Below are 22901 nucleotides of genomic sequence, written 5' to 3'. Positions count from 1 at the left end.
GAGCACCCTGAATACAGGCCTAGAGGGCGTCATGTGATATGAGGATGAACTTGGAAATGACCTCAAAAATAAACAACAACAAAAAAGGTCCAGAATTTGCATACATTTTCAGTGTCAAGCACCTATGAAATAAGGAATTTATATGAGTGTGCATTACTGGAGCTTGAACCCAGGGACTTGATGCTGAGTTACATCTTCAATCTATTTATTATTTATTTATTTATTTATTATTTTCGAGACAGGATTTCACTAAGTCACTGAGTTACTCAGGCTAAGCTCAAAATGTGATCCTCCTGCCTCAGCATCCCAACAGTGCTGGGATTACAGGTGTGCCCCACCTCACTCAGCTAGTAATAAAACATTTAATTCAGGATTATCACCACAAGTCTCATTATCATACCTGATTCCCTTTTATATTAGACTTCCAATAGTCATGCCTAACTTTGCTACCCCAACTGCTATGCACACTTCTCTGTCTAGGGTGTGAGTGGCTTTTCTCCTTACTCTAAAAGAACAGTGGAATTGCATGAAGCTGCTTCCAAGAGCAGCCCACACATATTCACACCCTAAAACTTTCTATATGACCAGATCTACGTGAAACTCAGAGGACTCAAGATGAGCTAAGCCACATAGAGCATTTTAAGCTTTAGCCACTGAAACAAAGCAGCATAGGGCAGACGTTATTCTAAAGTGAAGATTCAGATAAACTGGATGCAAAGCTGCATCCAGTAAGGCATAGCTGAGGAGCCTGGCAATGACCTAGACACATTAAAAATATAATTTAACAAGTACAGAGTGGCTAAGGGTGTGCTCGAACCAATTCCTACCAGCTCAGAAAAGCAGCCTGAGAAATGTTCAGGGATTTTGCAAAAACTAGGAAGAATGCTAAAGACTGTTTAGAAGAGAATTCTAAAACTTAATAAAATGAAAAAAAAAAACATTGGAAAAAATACAACAAATTTTAGAAGACATAAAATGTCTTAGTCCAACAATTTTAAAAGTTGAATTAATATTTAAATCTATAGGCACATACACTACACCACACATACACACACACACACACACACACACACACACACACACACACAAAACCAGGATTATTTTTCCCCACAAAGTATAGTAAGCTAATTCTAAAATTCTTTCATAAAGGTCCAAATTAGGTCAGATACTCTTACAAGAAATATGTTACTGGTGTTTTATCAATGCATACTTTAAAGTACTAGTGATTAAAACAATATAGCATTGGTGTAGTGTAGAACAAAGGGACAAACAATTACTTTTATAAATTAGGAGAGAAAAGAGGGTCTATGTAATAAATGTTTCTGGAAGAATTATTGACCCATTTGGATAAAAACCAATATGCCCTTAAATAAAAACCAATTCAGTCCCTGACTCACACCATACATAAATATCAGACCAAGCAGATCAAAGACTGACATATACAGAGAAAAATATAAAGTGTTTAGAAGAAAACATAAGAAAGTACTTTCAGGGCCTCAAGATAAAAATTGTAAAAGAATTAAAGTACAAATTCTAATCTAAAATAGAACATTATACAGTAATGAAAATTAATTATAGTTATACCCAAGAACATGGCTAATTCTTAGAAATGATAAGTTAATGCAAAATGGCACGTAGCAAAAGATTACTTGAAATATGATAAAAATTGAAAATAAAAGAAATGATAAACATGAAATTCATGTTAATGTTCACTTTGAACATAGGAACATAAGAGGATTTAAGGGTCGGTCTTCTAAATAAATGCAACAAAATTGGTTATATTTTTTCTTTAGCCCACAGCTACTTATTATTTTGCTTAATATATTACATTTATGTTACATATATTATCTGTAAGTTGTGGATATGACACAACTTTTAGAATCAAAATCTTAAATTTAAAACAACCTCAACTCATATAAAGATCAATTATTTACAATTGGAACTCTTCAAAATCTAAGTGGGCATTTGTTGAACAGAAAAATGGGTGGGAAGTTCAATAGGTGATGACTTTCATGTCACTGGAATTATTCAAGAACAAGTGACAAATCTCTCTTACATTAATAGAAATATTTTAAAGTAAATTAAACAATTAATTATCTGATTGGATTAAGTCTTTTCTATGTCTGAAAGACTATGATTTCTGGATCAGTTTCTGAGTGAACTAAATTAACTGTTGATTTTCACTAAAACAGTTAACAAGGGACCAGGGATTTTACTCAGTGGCACTGCACCTGCCTCACAAGTGCAAGGTCTTGTGTTCAATCCTCTGTACCAAAAACAAAAAACAGTTAACGATAAGGAGTTCACACTGACACTGCCCTTATCTTCCAATCCCAGAATTAGAACAAATCAGTTGCTTGCAGAAAAAGCTAGGGAGCAGCTTTAGCCCCCAAATGACTCACTTCACTTTTCCTCCTAATTTAATTTGTTTATTGCACCTCATTTTTCTTTGGTGAGGCAGAGAACAGAGGAGGAGGGATGGGATAGATACATGTTTTAGCGTTTTCATAAGGTTCAATTTTGTGCTACTAATGATCTAAAACTGATATTGAAATGAATTTTAGCAAGTACTAAGTTCTAGGTATGATCTTAGAGAATTTTATACCTTTTAATCTTCATAGATTCTGGAGTTGAAAGTAGAAAACCCTTGTCTAATAAAAGTTACCAGCCATCCTCAGATCCCTTGCCATCAAGGAGCACAGGATGCCAAGGGTCAGGGCTGTCACCTACAGGAAGCACTTAAAAGTTAAAAGTGTAGATTTAATAAATTTATTTGTTCCAGCTGCCGGAAGGCAATCTTCAGACCCTAAAAATGAGAGAAGCCAGGAAATCACATGCATGAAGAGGGGACATGATAGCATTTACCAACTATCCACCAGAAATGTAGCCCATCCTTAGATGAACATGCTAAGTCAACCATTTCTCTGATAAGTCCATCAGAGGCATCTCTTACCTGCCTTGGGCTTGCCCTCTCACCTGCCTGTGCCTGAATGCTTTCATTGTTTGGTTGATTACAGTGAGAAAGAGGATCAGTGACTATAGTCCGGACAGTTTGGTTTTGCATCGGACTGGCATGAGGAAGAAGGTGTGACTGAGCCTGAAGAAGTTCCTTTTCTCTGTTGTCAAGACCTGGCTCAGTGATTCCTGCTGGAATGGTTGTGTCTTTCTGGGAGGAAATTCAATTATGTCACTCTGCTGAGAGCAGAATGGGGCAAGTGCGATGCTTGTGCAGAGAGCAATGAAACTATTCCAGAGATGCATCCAGATTCTATCTGCTGTCTTCCTTGAATCAGGGTGTAAGAAACCCAATTTGGAAGAATAAGGGAATAACCTATGTTACCACCCCACCCCCAAAACCGCTGCTAGCACACAGGGATTTTACTGGTCTGGAGATGACAGAAAACAGAAAAACCAAGGCATCCCTTGGTGGTCACGTGACCTTGCCAGTTCTCCAAACAGCCTCTTCTCCTAGAGGCACTGTGTGGAGCCTCTGGTGTCCAGAGGATTTTCACCGCTGGTACAGGAGGGAAGCAGGTGGATGGATAAGAAGCATGGCCTTGCTCCTGCTGACTCTGCTGGCGTTCCTGGGCTGGGGCTCTGGATGTCATCATCGGCTCTGCCACTGCTCTAACCGGGTCTTACTCTGCCAAGACAGCAAGGTGACCGAGATTCCCTCCGACCTCCCTCGGAATGCAGTTGAGCTGTGAGTATCGGAGCGTGTGGACAGCTGTGTGGCTGGCATTTGTGCATTGGGCACTTGTGTTATTTTCACATGCAGCTGATATCTATGGGACTGAAATAGTTCTGCCTGGACAACCCTCCGCCTACCCTACACTCCTCCCTGCCGCTTCCCAGGGATCTGAGTGACATGTTTGAACTAGCATTTCTCAGGGAAGGCCAGTGGGGAAAGCCGGATCAAAGACAAAGAGAAGGGTTGTCTTTTGGATACTTTTACTCTGGGGTTCTTACACTGTGTTTAGTGGAGCCAGGAAAGCAAAAGCGAAAGCAAAGTAGAAAACTTGGGAGCCCTCCAACTAGAAGCAGAAAGATGGGCTGATGTGAGCGGAATACACAAGGTGTGTCTCCTGAGGACACCAAAGTCAAGAATGGCAGAGTCTCTGGGTCTTTGAAGGCAGGAGCAATTTGCTCTTGAGCTGATATTTTGCTTCCTGGTGGGGAAAGGGGAAGGACTATGAAGAAGGGAAGAGAAAAAGGAAGGAAGCAGAGAGGGAGGGAGAAAGGTACCGTTGTCTCTCTGCCACTTCAGATTTTTACTGAACTGTTTTAGCAGGAAGTGAGCAGTGTCCTGTAGTCAGGCAGAAACTTAAACATCATTTCTCTCTACCTTTTCATTCCACACTAGCCTGTCTGCTGTCTGAAATCTCTTCATCACAAAAGGCTTTTCATTCTAAAAGAGAAAAAAGAAAAGAAAAGAAAGGGAGGACAGAGAGAAGAAAGGAGGAAAGAAAACATGAAGGGAGGGAGGGAGAGAAGAAATCAGAAAGATGCCCTCCTCCGCATGCTCCTTGGTAGCGCTCAAGTTGGATCAGCCTAAACCTTGCCTTGGCAGTCCTTTTGGCAAGGTCTTTTGAGAGAAAGAAGAACAAAGTTTCACTGGCTGTTAGATAAAATAGAGAAATTATTTGAGGGCTGTTTTTAGTGTGTTAATCACTGAAGAGCAGATAAAATGTCTGGTGAACTGGAACCCTGACATTCTTGTTTGTAGAAAAGAACAATTGCTTTATTTTTTTTTACTTAAGAGGATTGGATCAGGGTTTTATGGCACATTGATGGAAGGGAGATGAAACGGCCTATTCAACTAAGTATTTCTAATTCCTCTTGCAGTCTTCCAAGTTTGAGTAATAGCTTCAGTGATGACATCAGTTGTAGGTAAATGCAATAGCTGAGCTTCCTGACTGCAATCGTTTATCCATCAACATGAAGACACTTTCTTGTTACTCAGCCTCACCTGGAAGAAAACAACCCCGACAGTTCACCATGTACATTTCTATCCTAGTTTACTGCCCACCTTGTAGCAGTTTCATTTTATTTTATGTATCACCTGGCTATAACCGAAGATACCCTATAACTTATGATACGCCCATGCTGATAGAAACTCCAAAAGAACACAGACCCACCACCAATAGACGGATAGATTCCATTTGCCACTTGGCTCCTACTGTTTACTTTGTCCTTTATGCCTACTGCTTCAATAAAATGTCACAATGGAACTCCGAGTTTAGTATTATTGCTCTGTTTTTCAAATTAGACAAGTCATGGACAACTTGAATAACTTGGGCAGTCATCCCTGCAGCTCCTAGACAGCACAGCTGAGAAACAAACTACATCTGTTTGTAACCCTTTTGCATGGATACATTGTGTGTCTTTTGACTCCTTTTCTTTGGAAGAGATAAAACATGTCCTGGCAGGTTTGGTACAGAAGTCAGACTTATGGGTCAAATAGTGTCTTTTACAACCTCTTGGTTCTACTGTGGGAGCATGAAAGCAGCCTAGAGGCTGCGCAGATGAATGGGCGTGAATGTACTCATTCCAGCATGATGCTAATAGCTTACCTAGGGTTTAGGCAGCCGGAGGCAACATGGCACCTATTTTAGAGAGACCCTAAACTAGGTTAATAAGATCAACGGTTTGGGAAATGTGGATGTAGTGGTCCCAGTTCATCTTCTAGCTGGTTCTGAGAAGCCATAGACTGTATAGTGTCTAGAATCAGAGAAATACTAGTTGAGACCCAGGTGGTGCCATTACACATTTACTCTATCATCTGGGCTCTTGGCTGTGTAAGGGAAATCACAGTGTGTGTCTACCTCACAGAATTGCTGTGGCTGATGTAGATTTAAAAAAAAAAATCTTACAGCGTCTCCCACATTGTTGGTGTTGTTATCGCTGATGAGGGTGACAATGACGTTTTGTGGTGGTAATGATGATGTCCTCCTCTGTATAGTACTAACTAGGCACAACCCACTTTCCACAGAGTACCAAATCACTCAACAAATATGAGAATGATTTGGAAAAATTGATAGGAAGATTTTATAACTCTGAGATAGTTTGCAACCTCCCTCTTGTTTAAGAATAATCTTTTCCCAGGGTTATCTCCTCCTTGCTTAACCTCCAGGCACTTTCCGTCTGAGTAAGGGAATATTTTTTCCTACAGCTGTTGGAATTTGCCACAAACTCAAGGGAGTAGGTCTGTTCTGACTGTCAAGGAAGGAATTCTGATTTCTGACTTATACCAGAAAGTGCTTCCATGGGAGGCAGTCAGTGAGCCAAGGACGGTTCTTTTGATCTTACTTTCTTCTTTCTACAGTTATAATTCCTAAAAATAATGCATACACACATTCTTAACCTGAAAATGTAAATCTAAGCCATATGAATACAGCCGTCATTTTTCTTTTTCTTCATCAGTATCAAATACTGAAGGAGAGAAGTTTCCACGGATGGTATTTCTCGGCTTAGGGAGCCCAGTACTGGCTTTGTGATGTAGCCTGCCTGTGTTGAACCCTTAGCTCTCAGCGAGCTTCCATCATCCCCTTGCAATCTCATTTGACTTACACATACTTCAAGTTATCTAATTGTCCTTAATCCTTTTTATCTTCTTTGTTTGCCTTATATTCCTTGTCTTGTTGTCACGGCTTAGATCATTTCCCATGTTTCATAACCACAGATCATGATTTGATCTCTTTGAAAGCATTCCTAGGTTAGTCTTTTCTTAGTAGGGACTCAGTTCTGAAGGATGTATCTGTGTTTTGTACTAAAAGGAAAGCCAGTAAGTTGTGTGGTTTCCAAATGAAACAGGGTTTTTGATGTTTGCAAATTGCTTGATTGTGCTTAATTGTGCAATCTTTTTCCTAAAAGCATCTGTAGATACTAATATTCCACAGAACACATTTTTTAAAAGTCTGGTCTATCCAACTTCAGCTACCAGAAAGAATCTGCTGTATGATGTGAACAACCAGATCTTCTGACCCCCAATTCAGTGCTTGACAACAGCTACAGATACACCCTTGTGAGGATTTGTATCGTTTTGCGCCTAAGAAGGAGCTATGTAAAACTGTGCCATAGTCTCATAAAGAAGGTGATTCTATGAATAAAGAAAGTGTGGTTGATTATACACAGTGGAGTATTATTCAAGCATAAAGAAGTACAAATTTATGCCTTTGCAGGAAAATGGATGGAAGTAGGGTCATCATATTAAGCAAATAAGTTAGAAAGGCAAGTATCGCATTTTCTCTCATGTGTGGAATATACGCAGGAAAAGGTAACAGAGTAGAAGGGGGACTATTATGGAAGGAGAAGAGAACAAAAGGAAAGGGGGTACTAGGGATAGCATATATAATCGAAGCACATTTTATAAATGGATGAAGATGTCATAATGACACCCATCATTTTATAAAATTAACATGCACTAATAATTATAACAAAGGGGCTCGAAGACAAAGTGGTTCTTAAGTACAGACTGTAGCCATGAGGGAAGTACTTACTGTTACATGCTACTGTCTTATAGGTTTCAATTTTTCCCAATCACTCACATCTAATCAGTTTATGAATGCCCTTCCTGTTGCTAATAACAACAATTCTCCCTCTTCCTTGCCATCACTGTTGCCTGGGCCCTGACCACCTAAAGTCTGGATTTTATAATTACTTTCTAATTTACTCTTTCCTCATAATCTCTCTTTTCTCCAAGCCACCCCGCACATCATCATTCCATTTGCTTCATAACTAGGGTTTCCCAGTTCAAACTCATTTGATAGCTCAGTAGCTCACCTTTCATTCTCCAACAGGAGCCCACCCCACAAGGCCAATAAGGGCTTCTCTCCAGCACAGAGTGTGTGTGTCCAATTCTCAGTCTTCAAATCATACATCTTGCTTGTGCTTGACCTTCACTTCTTGCAATGCATCGTACTTAACATAATTTACTCAGAGCTCATCTCCTATATGAAGTCATCCTTTACAACTCTATCTTTACTTAATCTTGTCTTCCTCTGAACCCTGATTCAATTCATTTCACACTTAATCTTGTTTTCCTTTTAATTTTTCATGTGTGTCTTATTTCTTCAATTGCAGTGAAAATTTCCTTTGTGCTACTATTGTGGATGGTTCAAGGCAATGTATGTTCGGTACCCTCAATTACGTGTAGAACAAATGATTTAATAAATCAGCGGGAATTACATCTGTTTATTTCCTCTGCTCCTCACAATATTGAAAAAAAGATTTCTATAAAAGATGACTATTGCTCTCTCTTGCAGTGAGCTACTATAGGATTTGATAGTTTTCTTGTTTTCCTTGCTTTCTTATGTGTTTGTTTTAAGAAAGTGCCTGTATGTCATTCCAAAATCCATTAATTTATTCAAAAAGAGAGAAATAAGTCTCCGAAGTTAAAAGTTGAATAGTCTATAATCTAGGTTCACCACTCAATTCTCTTGATTTCAGTAATAATGTCTTCCAATCTACACGTAGCAGGGATATTGCAAAGAGAAATGAAATCCAACAAAATCACCATAAACCAGACAAAAACTTCTGGAAAATGTTGTTTTTACCAATTAGCAGCAGATCTTACACCTTGACTGTTAGGCTTCCTATGTTCCGTGAGTGTGGTAGTTCTGTGTGATTATCACAACCACACATTCAGCTGTGCAGATTGTCCTGGGTGACCAAGTCCAGATCTGCCTTCTGTTTTGCTTAAATACTGGTTTGAAAGAAACAAATAACACCAGGCTCATGCTAATACCTACATAATCCTTTCTCTTAACTCGAAATCAGTTACCTACTTTAGTGAGAGCGATGCTAGTGTCCAACATTTGCAATTTAATTGGGCTGGGGGAAAGAGAAGTTTATGCTCCCTACAGAGGGAATCAGAAAAATGACTAAAGGAACAGCTACAGAATGCAGTACCTGGAAAAATACTTTTCAGAAAAAGAATCTTTTAAAGTAGAAGATGAACTCTACCCTGAGAATTGGCTAAGAGCTATAATTTACAGAGTCATTATCAGCAATGGAAGAGTGGGGGTTTGATAGCACAGAACTGTACTCGCCCAGGTGATAGTCAAATCCCCCTGTTTACCTGAAGGTGCCTGCAGTCCTCCCTCACCTCAGTTCTCACAAAAGAAGCCTGAGCTTCAGAAGGAGAGTGCTGTGATGGAAAAAGGGAAATTCATTTAACTTTTGATTATCCTTCTCCAAAGCCACTAATTGGGTTATCTAGTCACTGTGGTTGATTGGACTACACTTTTTTTTTAAGCCGTTAGATTTAGACTCTCCAATTTTCCTTTATTTAGACTAGAGTCTCGCCTATATATCCCCACAAGGTCAACTAGGAAAGAGAGTAATTTTTAATTGCCTAGGACCTGATTATAATGAGATTTGTATGTTTGTTCTTAATCTGACCTCCCCCGAAGCATCTCAGAGTAAGTTCTGTATCTCTGACCTGAACATGCCATTATCGTGTTCTTTCGTATGGAATAACTGGCAGATCTGAAAATCTAAAAGGAATGTGTGAAAATTATCTGAAGGAAGCAACCAAACTGTTGCCATGAACTTGAACTCAGATCTATTTTTAGTCTTAGGAGTGGCTTGAGTTCCCCCTTTCATCTTCTCCCAGATCTTTTTCAGCAAGAGCCAGTGCTCAGCCATTGCAGAACCCCACATCAGAAATGGTGGAAAATACACAGCCTTTGCCAATACCAAGCTGAGGAAACCTCTAGAAAATAAGGACCCCAAAAGTTTAAATTTCAATGAAACATAAAGATCAACTGATTGAGGATGTCCAAGAGAAACCTCATGAGTAAATTTTTGGAAGATTGAGGTAAAATGATGCTATTTCCTTCACTTCTAAAATGCTTTGATTTTACAAACATATTGGCACCAAGCTTCCCATAACCAATAAGCATTTTCTAGGCCCTGGAGTCCGGCAGCTGCATGACACCTGCACTGTGTTGATCCCAGCTGTAGGATTTGTGGGGTGAGGATGTTTCTTTTGTATTTAATAGATGCTTCTGTTACTTTGAAAAGCAATGTGGAAAACTCCCACATAAACACTTTTCTTGTTACTCTTAGGGTTTGTGATTTTTTTTTTTTCCATACAAGGGATTGAATCCAGGACTTCCCTACAGAGATACATCCCAAGCTCTGTGTGATTTTTTTTTTTTTATTTTTGAGATAGGGTATTACAAAATTGCTAAATAACCCAGGCTAGGCATGAATTTGTAATCCTCATTCCTCAGCCTCTCGGAGTGCTGAGATTACAGGTGTGTGCCACAACACCCAGTTTGTTGAAGGTTTAAAAAAAAAAATCCTGAGGGATCCCAGCTCTAACAGTGATTTTGTACCTAATAAACAAAGGCTAACAGGTGACTGACCATTGCATCCCCTCATCGTTTTGGAATCAGAAGGACACAAGAACCAGAAGCCTGGCCTTGAGCCCTAGACTTGCAGCAGTGGCTTCAATTTCAAACACTTGATCTGCTCTATCAAAAAGTCTACAAAAGTTTGATTTGGCGGATAGCATCATATCCGGGAAGGCAGATCTTACTTGGTCTTTCCCTTAGTTCACAGTAACAGCCTCTCATGCCCTCCGAACCTCATCTCCCTCCCCAGTTCCCCACTCCGAGCTCTGTCCTGCTCTCATCTGCTCTGCCCAGATCCAGGACAAAAAGCCAAAATCCTAAGTTTGCATAAAATCCTCCATATTTTAACATCCATTTCACTGTCCTATCTCTCTTGCATTTTTATACTTTCAGCCCTCTGTTCTGTAAGCTTTTCTTTCTATTTCCCAGCCAAATACTCTTATTTTCTCCAACTTGAATATAGTCTCCCACTCTGCTATTACTCTTCTTGGAAATATAGTAAAGAGGCTCATTTTCCATGAAATTTTCTTTCAGCAGCAAATGTGTGTGGATTATGTGTGCGGGACACTGTGCTAGGCACTTGAGACAAAACAATCAACAGGACAGACAAGGTCCCTGCTCTTATGAAGCAGCTAAAAAAGAACTTCAGACAAGCAATGATAATCCTGCTTTTCCTTGTTCTTACAACAATCAAAATCCCCATCAGAACCCAGAATAGTAATTCTCAAAACCACTCATTTGACAATTAATTGCATGTTGCTTTGTGCAACATAAAATCACAGACTGGGAGCTAGAAGAGACGGACGCCCAGTGAGAGCCAATGAGAAGGCTGACTGTCTGGGGCCAAAAGACAGCTAATAAGATCTTCATGTGCATCGGTTCATGCCATCTAGATCTCCTCTTCTGATTAGTTTAGGATTGACTTCTGGAGTTGTGCAGGGTCCCTTCACAAATACCTGGATGCTTACAAAGTTAGCAGATCCTTGCTTTACGTTTCAAGGAGGATGTTGACATGAGGTAGAGTGGAATGACAAACGAACACAAGCAGTTTAATGGTGGAGTTTAATCAGCAGACGTTCAAATATTCAAGTTTGACTCGTTTTCCAACTGTAAAATTACAAAGGACTGGATCCTTTCAGTTTGGATAAAAGAGACTGGCACAGAAGTTGGAAAAGAACAGCAAAGGGGGAAATTTAGGCTGTTCCATTGTCTCTTCCAACTTCATAATTTTTCCTAAGTTGCTGTGTTCATGAATGCTATTGTGTGTTTGGGCAAAGTTTGCCTATTGATAGACTGGGTATGCCAGCTGGGTACATCTCTGAAAGCTGATAATTACATAAAGTTTGCTTTAGCAAAGCCCAATGTCCTCTACAAACAACACACCTTAAAAATCTCCACCTAGGCATAAGGAGAACATTAATAAGGAATTATCACATACTCTTAAACTTATGAGTAACTTCCATTCTTCTAAATTTCAAATAATCATATTCTATGTTGTCTTTAGAATAGAAAAACAGGGCCAGGGATTTAGCTCAGTGGCACCATGCCTGCCTGGCAAACACAAGGTCCTAAGTTCAATTCCCTGTACCAGAAAAAATAAATAAAGAAAGAAAGAAGAATAGTAAAGCAAGTTAAATAGAAAAGAACACTCTCTTTCCATTGTCAGATTGTAACTTGGGCAGATACTGACAGGCATCCCCTACCCCTTTCCAGTGCCACATACTCACCAAGACTACCTAATGATCAAGGAAGGAAAGGAAAAACCTCATTTGATTGGTATCTGTTTTGTGGGCAACTAGTGCGGCATTTCTCTAATTGGGGGCAGGGCAGCATAAAATGCAACAAGACCATTTTAAGTCAGGAAACAAACTGAAAAGGCAACAAAAAGAAAATATGAGAATTATGATGAACAGCAAAGAGGTCATCTGGAATCTTGAGAACAGTAGCAAAACTGTTTATCGTGCCCTGATTGTGAAAATCTGCTAAACTCCTTCAATAAGAACACACAGTCTTGGAATGGCACCTAATTCACCCAAACAAATACTTGAGACAAGTGCAAAAGAACAAACAGTTCTGACAGTCAGATAGGAAAACTGCAAAGCAACTCTTGGGAGCAGATCTCATGGGGAAGAGTCTGGAGAAAGAAGAACACAATAGTGACAGAGGTTTTAGGGAACTCAGTAAAAAGAAACAGCAGGGTCATTAAGTTGAGGAATCACTGCTTCAAAATCCTTAGGTCTTGAGTTTGGGATGATCAATTTCCCTGGAGAACATTCCTCCAAACTTCTACCTGGAAGGGGAAGCCCTCGTGGTCAGCATTGTTGCATTGCTGGCATCTGGGAAAAAGGGCCCTTTAAAAAAAAATCCCTTTATTGTCTTCTCAAAGAGGTTTCAGGAAGAAACAAATAAGGTTGTCTGTGCATCCTGTACTCATAAGTGGTACCTGTGGTACCTGGTACCCTCTAGTCCAGAAACTATTTCACTCCCTCTAAAGACATTTTGCATAAGTAGCTAAGGGCTGTGGCCTAACTGCTCTGAGTTGGGCTGCCTGCTCAAGAAACTTTATTTTATCCATCTCATCCTCTTTTCACTTCCTGCCCAACACCCACTGCCTCCAGCTCCTGAGTATTCTAGGGACTTTCCAGTGTAAATCATAATGGCTTATGGTTTCCACTTTCTAGAGTCTGCCGAGTTAGCATGTCTCAATCTCCGATGTGTGTGCAAACCAGGGAAATGTATTGCAAAACTGCAGATTCTGCCTGAGTAAACACAGAGTGGGGTCTGAGATTTTATGTTGCTAACCAGCTCCAGAAGATGCTGGCAGTACTAGTTCTGAAACTACATCTTTACAGTCCTAATTGCATTACTCTTATTCCTCCATCCTTGTGGCTTTATACCTTTTTTAAAAATCCCCTTATTGTCTTCTCATTGAGGTTTCAGGAAGAAACAAATAGTTGCTTGTTTAATATCTCGTATCTACCCGGAAATCCCCATTCATTATTCAGTGTAGTCAATCTGGCTCTGTCTGTGTGGCTCCACTAAAAATTCTTCTTGTCACAAGTGCCAAAAAACCTCTCTTTATTTTTTGGTATGTTCGATGTTGCAGATAAAGTGTTTTTCAAATGAAAAATCGAATATCAGAGGAATACTCTCAATTCAGATGACAGATACAACGGTCACTTCTCTGCCACATGAGACACGTGCTCAGGAAATATTCAGATGGCTGACTATCCACCTACTTGAAACATTTCTGCTTTTTTACTTCAAGCTTCTGTGACACCACACTACTTTCCCCCTACGTCCCATGAGGAACCTTAAACTTCTCTGCCAAGTTCTCTACTGCCTCCCAGAAGCCATCCAGCATCTTACTGCTGCAGCACTCACATGTGATCCTGGGCCCTGCTCTCTTCTGCATCTATATTCTGTGGTGATGCCATTCAGTTACAAAGTTGTCAATAGAGTGTACATTCAGAATGTATGTGCCGTGTCTCACTGCTTCATGCTCTGTCCTACTGAAGTTTTGCCAGGCTTACTCGGACCCCTTACTAGCATTTCATGGTCAACCAGTACATATCAGTATATCTAATCTCCCTCACCCAAGCCTTGTAGCCTATTTTCGACCAATCCTTACAATATGTAAGTCCACAGGCCACCAAATCTTCTCCCTCCAATCAACCCACCACTCAGTGCCGGTCTCCAAACCATAGCTGCAGTTGTCACTTTTCCATACTACCCTTAGCACCACTCCAGCTCAAACCACCATCACCTATCATCTGGGCTCCAGCTCCAGCTCCACCGCTTCCCATCCCCTGGCTTCGCGTGAACCTATGGCCCACCCCCACTGTGGCAGTGGAGAGGCTTTCCCAAAGACCATCGCACGCAATTACTTAGAATTGCACTTGGAGTAAAATTGATTTAGCCTATGTTTCATGACTGCTGATTATAACAGGCAGTGTCCTTGGTGCTGGAGATGCAGCAAGAGCAAAACAGGCAAAATCCTTTCCTCACAGAGCTCTGTCACGACTGCTGTGCACCACGACCAGCCGTCTGCCTGCGTGTCCATGAGCATCAGCTTCTCTGCTTTCCCATTGCCACTCTGCTCTAGGCACCCTGCACTCACCCTGCACCCTTTCTACTTTTCCAGTACACAAAATCCTTCCCACATTAGGTCTTTTTACTTGCTCTTGTTTTCTGCCCAGAATGTTTTCCTCTCTTCTCTTCACACAGCTCCCTATCTTTCCAACCTCCACCCAAATTCCACCCCTCAGAAGGATCTTCATTGACCAATCTACTGTCTTGGCTTTTCCCCCCAGTGCTATAGCCTGTGACCCTCTTATTCTTCTCAGTGACTTACTGAAATGTAAGTTGCTTACATTCATTTGCTTACCTTCCTCACTTCCATCCCTGCCACTAGAAACTAGAACTTCAGTTGCATCACAAGAATTTCATACAATAAATAGTGCCTGGGACTAAGTAGAAGTGCAATATGGGAATTGAATCAATGAAAGGCCTCCTCAAGCAAAAAGCTAAAAGTGAAGACTGAATGCAACAAACATCTACTGAGTCCTATTATGGCACTATCCTGTATGCCTCTTACAGTATCTTCCAAAACATTCTTGAACTGTCTCCATTTTGGAAGTAAGGAAGGTGAAATTAAAGAATGAATTAGCCCAAAGTCACTCAGCTTTTTAACGTCACACTTGAAGTTGACATCCCTACTACAGCTGATTTTAAATTGTCCCTCTTTCTACTGGCCATAGAAGAACAGGGAATCTGCCCCTTCTCTGAACTCCTAAAGCAAATCTGAACTCTACCTCTGACGACTTATTTATGTGAAAGGATGGAGTCACGTGTATGAAACTTACATGCTATCCTGTCTCCCAGATTTAGCAGACTCTCAGAGAGCTAGCCCTGCACCTCTCTGTTCTACCTAGCAGGGATGGGTATAATCCAAAAAGGAGAGAGAATGATGAAGTGATTCAGTTGGCTAATGAGTAAGTAGAAAAGAATGAAAAGTAAATGTCAAGGAATGCTTCCAGCAATAAATCACAAAGTCATCAGACGTTTTGTGCCTGCCTGACAAACATGAGACCCTGAGTTCATTTCCCAGTACAAAAAGAAAAAAAAAAAGTTGTTTAAGCTATGAAGCTGTTTAAGTGACATGCAAATTTATAGAAGAGTCAATTGATAGGGCTGGCTGCAATTTTCTGTTGCCTTTTACACCTTTCTTATAAAGAGGACTCTAGAGAAATAACTAATTGTGGAGTCTGAGAAGCTGGTCTTCTGCAGGTGGGAGGGTTCGCAGCAGTGCAAGGCCTGTGGAATAGAGGGCTTGATGGAGACCAGGAATCACTGTAGATATTCTGTAAGGGCCTTCATTGAACTAAGTGAAATCTGGATGTGTCACAAACTCCATACTCTTCAAGAAAAAAATATTATATTCATCTAACATGACCTCATAGCCTCTCTTGAAATGCTTATTTCTAAATTAGAGGAATTGTGCCTCTATTTTCTCATTTTGGATGTAATTTAATGTCTAGGCCAAGGCTCTTATAAGAGGACCACAAGTTAGTATATGATTTGAGAGGCACCAGGGTAACTCAGTTGCCTCTAAATATCTCCTCTGCTTCTTGTCACAATATCATCATTAATAAAGAAATCCTGTAGCCTTAAAATTTCCCTAATTTCTAATTCTGCAGTTGAAATATAAAATTCTCTTGAAGAATAAAAATCTTAAACTTGTAAAAGCTAGTCCTTTCTATAACTTTTCAAAACATATTCCTCACAACCCTAATTCCATAAAACATTCCATAAATAGGAAATATTTTAAAGGTTTTCCATGGTCAAATCAGCTTGGAAAGCACAGCATGCTATATCCCCAGTTCTAGAGATTCACATGCACATAACATGCTATAGGCTCTACAACCTGTGAGTGTTCTCCAGAGGACACTTCAGGAAACTGGCAGAGTGACGGATTTACTGAAGAATCCCTCTGTATGTGGGCTTCCCTATGCACCAAGGGAACTGAAAGGTTGAGAAAGGCTGTACTATGCAAAATAGGTGGTAGACACCAAAAACCCTTTTCAGAATTCCTTAGGAGCCAAGTGTTGGCCTGTATACACCCACTTTGTTCCCTCTTGGTGAACTTGAGGCGGTGTACACTACCTCCTTCCCCTTGTTTAACAAATAAAAAAAGAATCCCAGTCAAATGAAAGTACTTCTCTAAAGTCATATGGGTGATTAAAATCAGTGTCTATCCTCTAACTCCAATGGCAAAAACTATAAGGCTGCTGTTTCTAAACTTCTCTGGGAGACAGGGTAAAACATAGCCCTATACTCCCCCAAAGCAGTCAACTACCCTCATACTCAATGAGCGTCAAGGTTCCATTGCTATCTTATGTTCAACTGCTCTTCTAAATACAACTATTGAGATATACATTTGGCATACAATTTTCCCACTTCAATGTATAGTTCAGTAGTTTTTTGTATATTCTCAACTATGTGAGATTATCACAATAAATTTTGAAATATTTTTAGCACCTCAAAAGGAAAACCCATACATATTTTTAGCTACCATCTGTCTGCATGGCCATCCTTCACCCAGTCTTAAACAGGCACTAGTCTACACTTTGTCTCTGAATTATTCTGGATTTTCATGTGTGTAGAATCTGATATGATTTCTTTTGTTACTAGATCCTTTTACTGAGTATGTTATTGTCAAGGTTGCTCCAAGTTGTTAAATTTCACTGGCTAAAGGTGGACTGTGCTATTGTTTTCAAAAATTCTGCAGGGCATAAATTTTTCTACAAAGTAATCCGATCAAATTGTGGCTTCTTCAAAGAAACCATTCTGGTAGTCAGAGTTGGTATTTTTCTAGAGGCTTCATGTTCCCAGTCCTGTCCTGCAATCCGTCTAGCCTATACATGTAAAAGCTTTATTCTATCCATCATTTCCCAGTTGTCTTTCACAACAACCTCCTCTGTTTCTGACAATGTTCCTAGGATTAAACATTTCCATGTTCTATTACCTGTAATGTGCTATGTGCATGAAGTCACTTCTTTGGGGAAAATATACCAGTAATCTGTTTTATGGCCTGCTTCTTTCCAAAGGCAGACTTTATAAGCTAGGGTCTATGGATAAGGTTTAATGGTAAGTGTCTTTCAGACCACTGTTAACGGGGCTATGCACTCACTCAGTAGGCTGAGACACTCGTGGCTTGATTCTCCAAATCTCTGCCCCATGAACTGGGACCAGAGGGATTAGGGCCTCAGTATTCTCAGTGGGAAATGCCCAATATACCTTGGGAAAATAAAGAGAACCTCCACCTCTCAATAATCCTTGTTCAAAACAGCCTTAGCAACAACAATCTGGGGAGATAGTAAGACATGCAAAAGTGCTGCTCATCTTCAAAACAAAGTCTCCAGTTGGGAGCTAGGAAAGCAGGAACCTCGTGTTTTTTACATTAAGCCAACATTCTGCACTGGAGTCTCTACCTTTCCAAAGTGGAAGGGGAAAGGGAAGCACTGGTCTTGGTTTTAAATACCACAGACTCTTATGCTTCTTCATTGGCTTTGCAAACATTTTCTTGAAGAGATGTTTCTTTGTTTGCCTTGGGACCATTTCCTGAAACTCTGAATGGGTTTTTGTTTGTTTTTTTTTATAGTTTTCATCAGCTTCACCAGGGAGCAGGACAGCAGATATCCTTGACCTGCAAGTCAGTGCCATATTCTTGGCCAAGAATGCAGAGAGGGAGTGGGTTGTGGAGGAAAGAAGCAAGATAGGCGCTCAGAAAGACCATCTCAGAACTTCTTGGTGTGCCCCTGAACAAGAGAACCACTGGGCAAGCCAAGAGGAAATAAATGTTATCACAATGACTTCATTCATCCCACTTTTTTACTTTAATGTTTTCCATCTGCATTATTAGTTTTAAATAATTCAGTACACATGTCCTAAATATTGGTCTGGCGAATTGCAATGGCTCTACCACCTGCAAAATAAGGCCACCAACTGCTCCTCTTGGCAGGCATTACAGTTTTTTAAACACTGATATGCTGAGCAAAACAAATGGAAATGGAATTATAACTGAGACGATTGCTTTCCAGCATGGCTGCAGTTTGTTAGAACAAAGGAAAAGAATAGATTCACTTTCTCTTCAGCAGGTTAGAGACAAAATGACCTTCTCTTTGTGTATTTACAATCCTGACCATTGACTATTGACTATTTCAGTGGCACAGTAATTTCAGCTACAAAGAGCTTTTATTGTACCAAATGGAAAACAAGTCAAAAGTTATATCAAAATCCTGAGTTCAGCATCTTCACAGCAAATCTCTGGGACTTGAAATAAAGCCGTATATCACCCAAGACCCATAACTCCAGACAACACATCTTTATTGAACACTTTCCACATGCGTAGCCATTTGCTGGGATATAAGAGCCCAAGGATACAACCTCTGCCACATACAACCTTTTAATGCAGCCGAAGAGAGCAGAGGCACACCACCACATGCACAGACATCGAAAAAGAAGCCAAGACTTCCTAAATTTTCATGTTATAACTTTAGGAGAGAATGAGGGCAACAATACTAGAGTCTCTGAAATGGAAAGTTCTACTTTAGAACAACAGTATTGGGCACTTCCTTGAAAAGATGAGACGTGTGCTGGGTATATGAAAGATTTAAATATATGGTCATGAGTAGATTGCATAGTAGGCAGAAAGAATACGTGGACAGCCAGTTAAACAGCAGTAAATCAAATGAACACTTTTTTCTCATGAAGCATATAGTATTATTTCTGAATTATCAATTACATTTTCAAATGTACACTAAGTATAGCATTTTGGTGGAGGTGGGAGCAGTTGAAGCATTTCCATTCCAGGTCTTTAAATTTAAGATTCTACTGCAGGAAAAAATAAGGTTTTCTTTTAATAATTTGTAGAGGTCTAAGTAGAAAGAGCCAACCTGAGATTCAGAGAAACTTAGTGAGGTTCAATAAATGGATTGAAAAGACTATCACTAAATATAGAACAAATTAAAACTTGCCTTAGTTTGCAATTGAGAAACACAAATGATGTTAGTCACTGACAGTCTTTTATCACATAATTTATATTTCATTCATTTGCTCCAACTGCCTTGAGTAGGGGCTGATGGAGCTCATATCACACCTAGAAAATCTTGGTATCTGAAGTCATGTTTCTGAAATACTGAATTTGTTCAGAGAATCTTACTCAAAGATAAATTTAATCTCTTGCACTTAAATTAAATAGGCCCCAATTAGATATAGATAACTTCCCCCAAATTAACTTGGATCTACAACTTTGTCAGTTTTCAATTCATCTCTTTCTTTAAACAAAGAATAATGCAGGAAAGATTGCGTATGAAAATGAATATCAAGAAAATATAAATATCCTGCCTCTCCATTTATTGTATTTTTCTAACTCTGCCTTCAAGGCAAACAGTCAAGATCAGCTGCTGATCTACAACCCACCTCGTTTTATTTCTGCATCACTCCGTTAAGTTGTCTCCCTTCCAACAATCATTTTGGTATAAGTGACACTCCAGGGGAAATCAATTCCTTTTGACTAAATAGAAAAGCCTAGTCTACCTCCCTTGAATCATAATTGGGGCTTTGTTTATTTTGCTGTTGTTTAAATCTTGCAACAACCACTCTTATTTTCACCAAAGTTGAGTAGCTTGTCTGCTGCGACCTCCAGGGAAGGCTTGCCAGCATTCAGGAACTTTCCCCTCAAGGAGAGAATAATTAGAGACACTTAGTTATCACAAGTGCATTTCCAAGCAACTGGCTAGATGTTGTTTTGCCTGAGATTGTTTAAAGAAAAATCCTTTAAGCCCAGAAGGGGATAGATTCTTTTTTATTTTCTCCTCACTGAAAAAGATGTGTAGCTATAGAAGGCATTCAAATTTGTAAGCCCCTCAGAAGCAAGGGTTCGCCCTGCTTCACTTCCGTCTGTCTTAGGTCTGCCCAGTATTATGCATGTCTTAGACCTCAGGAGATACTTTTGAATAAATGTAGTTAATGACTTCCACTAAATTAAATTGATGAGCTGAGTTGAATTGGATTGGATTGAACTAAATCGAACTGAACATCCGTGGATTGACAGGTGGCTGTTATGAGGGCAGAAGGCCAGGGTGTTCCATTCACGAGATAAGCAAGGCCTTGGAATGATCCCAAGAACTCAGAATGATAGAAGAGTCCAAGCTTCCTGGCCCTTGAGGAAACTAAGATTGAGATGAGTTACCCAAGGACAGAGAGTAAAATTGGAGCAGAGCTGAAACTCCATATATAATATTACAAACAAAAAATTGGACTCATGAATATTGAGCACATGCTATGTGTCAGGAAAGGGTCTGTGTGCCACTTTTCTCACCCAGAAAAGTAACCCAGCAGGGCAGGCCTCTCTACTGCTCACATTCAGATATAGCAACTGAGGCAGGAAGCAATTAACCTACCCAAGTAGCACATCTGTATTTGAACCCAAGAAGCAAGACCTTAAAACATATCTTTTACCCATTTCAGCACATCATGAGTATATGAGGAAGAGAGTTAATAGACTAGTTTAAATAAGAATTTATAACAAAAGAAAATAAGAAACTTGCAAGGAAATGAAGAAAGAGAAAAGATTTTCTTCCCTCTTGAGAACGTAAAATTATAAGCTGTTACAGTCTCCCAAATTTAACATTTTAAAATCCAGGTTTTATAAATTTGGCCTCAGCAGGGACAACCTGATCATATTCTGACTTATGAGTTGTGTTGAGGTTCTAGCTTCTGGCAGTCTCATAAAGCGAAGGCTTTTGAAAAACAGTACATCATCTCGTATTTATATTTATGTTTTTATTCCAAATATAAGCCCATAATGTGGAAAATGTTCAATTACTGTCTTGGGCTCAGTGGTCCTCATCAGTGCTGGACACCATACTACATCCTCACCTCCAGAATGACCACGAATCCTGGCATGCATTTATTTCCCTGCCTTACACACTAAAAAGCTGGCCCACCTCTGAGTTTGCTCTCTCATCAGTGAGGAACTGAAAATCTCCACGGATCCCAGCACATAGACAAGTTCCGATCATCCCATCAGAATGGGAGTGGAAGAGGAAGTGAAAGGGATCAACAGGAGATATGAATATGAACCAATTCTCCACGATGAATCTATTTATTACATGTTGCAAACATATACTAATAATTTTGTTCAAAGAATCAGAACCACCCAAGTGCTTCTGATTATTGATTATTCTAGTTCTGAAAGTCCAAGCTCCTTAGAGTTCTGAACACACAGAAGTGATTCCATATGCTCTGTTAGGCCACTTAGCAGCTCCTGCTGAGGAGGAGTCACGTTACTTGACCTGGCTGTGGAGGAGGCAAGTGGTGTCTTAGGTGTTGGTAACAGCTGGTGTAAGGCCAGAGAAAGAGGCCAATTGTGAGGATAAGGTCCTATTCTGGCAGGAGCGACCCCATGGAAGGCAGTGTCACTTTCCAGGTGTGTGAGGGATTAGTCTGGCAGGAGAGAAGGAGGATGGAAACCAAAGTACACCTTGAGTCATGAATTTGAGATGAGTGTGGAACCGATGACTGGAAAGAACAAGAAAACAGATAAATGATGTGGGTGATTTGTATGCTTTAAATCACTATTTGGATTCATATGTGTAATCAGGATTGAAAAAAAAAACTCACTAATAGAATCAGTGTTATTCATTCTGATTTATAGTTTCCAGAATCTGCTTTCCACCATGCCGAAAAATTAAATAATGACATGTTAAATTCCAGCATTCCTATATCATTGCCGTTCTTCAAAGATTAAGGAGTTTCCCACCCACTTACACAAATTTTTTCAGAGCCTTAAGATACTACTCCATCCGTATCTAGAAGTACGTATTCACCACCATCACCTCTCTTCCATATTGTACTTCAACCCCCAAATGACAGAAGGCCACTCCCCTTTGCAGGACAGTTCTCCTTAATTAAAAAGGAACAAATAAGATGAGACAGATACCCCTTTGTTTGTTGTCATTATGAGCATTAGTTGCCACAGAATGACTGACATTTGCCTTTTTTGCTGATAAAGGATCTCCTTTGTACAGGACAGGATGTCTGTCCTGGCCATCACAAAATAAACAAAGTCAGTAAAGACCTAAAGACAGTGAAAGGAGGAACCATGCAGATAACTTGGCAAGCACTTGTTCCAGGGGCAGAATGAGAAAGAGCAACAAATCTGAGGCAAGAACACATCTGCATGTACAAGGAACAGCAGAGAAGCCCCTCAGTGGGATGGACACATGAAAGAAGTATAGTGTAGGACAAGGACAGAGAGTAACAGAGAAATCTGTGTGTGAGTGAGGGCATGCAGACCTTTGAAAGAACACCAGCTTTTCTTGGAGGTGAGATAGGAAGCCATTGAAGGGATGTGATCTGACTTAAACTTTAACAGAATTACTGTTAAGAATAGATGAACGAGGGCAAGGGATTTAGCTCAGTGGTTCCTCCACCTGTTTTGCAAGCGCGGTGTCCTGAGCTCAATCCCCGGTA

General features: G+C 40.0%; 1 protein-coding gene across 2 annotated transcripts in view; it reads left to right on the top strand.

The window, feature by feature from the left end:
- Window positions 1-3452: 3452 nt before the first annotated feature.
- Window positions 3453-22901, top strand: part of Fshr (follicle stimulating hormone receptor) — a 160871-nt gene continuing 141422 nt past the window's right edge. For both annotated transcript variants that reach the window (XM_010615812.1, XM_010615811.1), the window contains exon 1: window positions 3453-3703. In XM_010615812.1, coding sequence (XP_010614114.1) covers window positions 3552-3703 — 152 coding nt within the window. In that variant the 5' untranslated portion in view covers window positions 3453-3551. The remainder of the gene's footprint in view (window positions 3704-22901) is intronic.

Source organism: Fukomys damarensis, unplaced genomic scaffold, assembly GCF_012274545.1.
Source record: "Fukomys damarensis isolate Sample0158 unplaced genomic scaffold, DMR_v1.0_HiC HiC_scaffold_2, whole genome shotgun sequence".
In the NCBI taxonomy this organism is placed as follows: Eukaryota; Metazoa; Chordata; class Mammalia; order Rodentia; family Bathyergidae; genus Fukomys; species Fukomys damarensis.
The sequence above is the reverse complement of the archived record's forward strand: the minus strand, read 5'-3'. Positions and strand labels throughout refer to the sequence as shown.